The sequence below is a fragment of the Mus pahari genome, chromosome 3, assembly GCF_900095145.1.
Source record: "Mus pahari chromosome 3, PAHARI_EIJ_v1.1, whole genome shotgun sequence".
NCBI lineage: Eukaryota > Metazoa > Chordata > Mammalia > Rodentia > Muridae > Mus > Mus pahari.
Window position 1 is genome coordinate 6,792,094 of NC_034592.1, and position 884 is coordinate 6,792,977.

General features: G+C 43.9%; 1 protein-coding gene across 4 annotated transcripts in view; it reads left to right on the forward strand.

Moving 5' to 3' along the window:
• Armc3 (armadillo repeat containing 3) overlaps window positions 1-884 on the forward strand; it is a 99,983-nt gene that overhangs the window by 53,211 nt on the left and 45,888 nt on the right. For all 4 annotated transcript variants that reach the window (XM_021193603.1, XM_021193605.1, XM_021193602.1 and 1 more), the window contains exon 9: window positions 604-756. In XM_021193603.1, the coding sequence (XP_021049262.1) occupies window positions 604-756 (153 nt within the window). The remainder of the gene's footprint in view (window positions 1-603; window positions 757-884) is intronic.

Below are 884 nucleotides of genomic sequence, written 5' to 3' on the forward strand. Positions count from 1 at the left end.
TCTTTTATTGTTGAGAATGTTTTTTGCTATCCTAGGTTTTTTATTATTCCAGAGGAATTTAGAAAGACACTTTTAATGGAAGCTGTGAGCACGTGCAGTCATTGGGGAAAAGACACTTTTAATGGAAGCCGAGAAGAGTTGGACTGGACTTCTGCCCTCATTTCTCCCCCCTCTCCCCTTCTGCTGTTCTCTGGAAATCTTAAGTATCCAGTTCTCCAATCTGAACATTGTAGGCACGTCTTAGTACTGTGTTTATATTTAAAATAATAGAAGGTACTTGCGCTTTTATGCTTAGTGAGGAGAGAGTCCCGCGAACACAGAGAGCAGAGACAGTGTGAGCATGTCTTAAGTGCTTAGGACATCTGAGTGTGCATCTTACCACACAAGGCTCCCTACCACACCCAAACACAGCAGGAGGGGGAACGACAAACACAGGTGACACCCATCATCCCTTTTGTGTCTTGGCTGAAGGTGAACTAGGTACACACTTTGCTTAGTTTAGATTCAGACATTAACGTCAGCAAATGGCTTGTATTTCCGTCAGGGGGTAAGTACACTTTGCCAGGCAAATTCTGATTTATTTTTAATTTCTGTTTATGAAAGCTGAAAATAGAAAAGTTTTTCACGAACAAGAGGTTGAAAAATGCCTGGTGACTCTCCTGGGGTCTGACAGCGATGGAACCAAGATTGCTGCTTCCCAAGCTATTTCAGCCATGTGTGAGAACTTGAGCTGCAAAGAATTTTTTAACACCCAGGGTAAGCAAACAAGAGACCACCATTTTTTGAAGGCTTCTGGGTTTGCTGCTCTGAGGCTGTGTGAATGCTGTTCTCAGGCTGTGTGCGTGGTGACCCTACTCAGGTTGTGTGTGGTGACCATGCTCAGG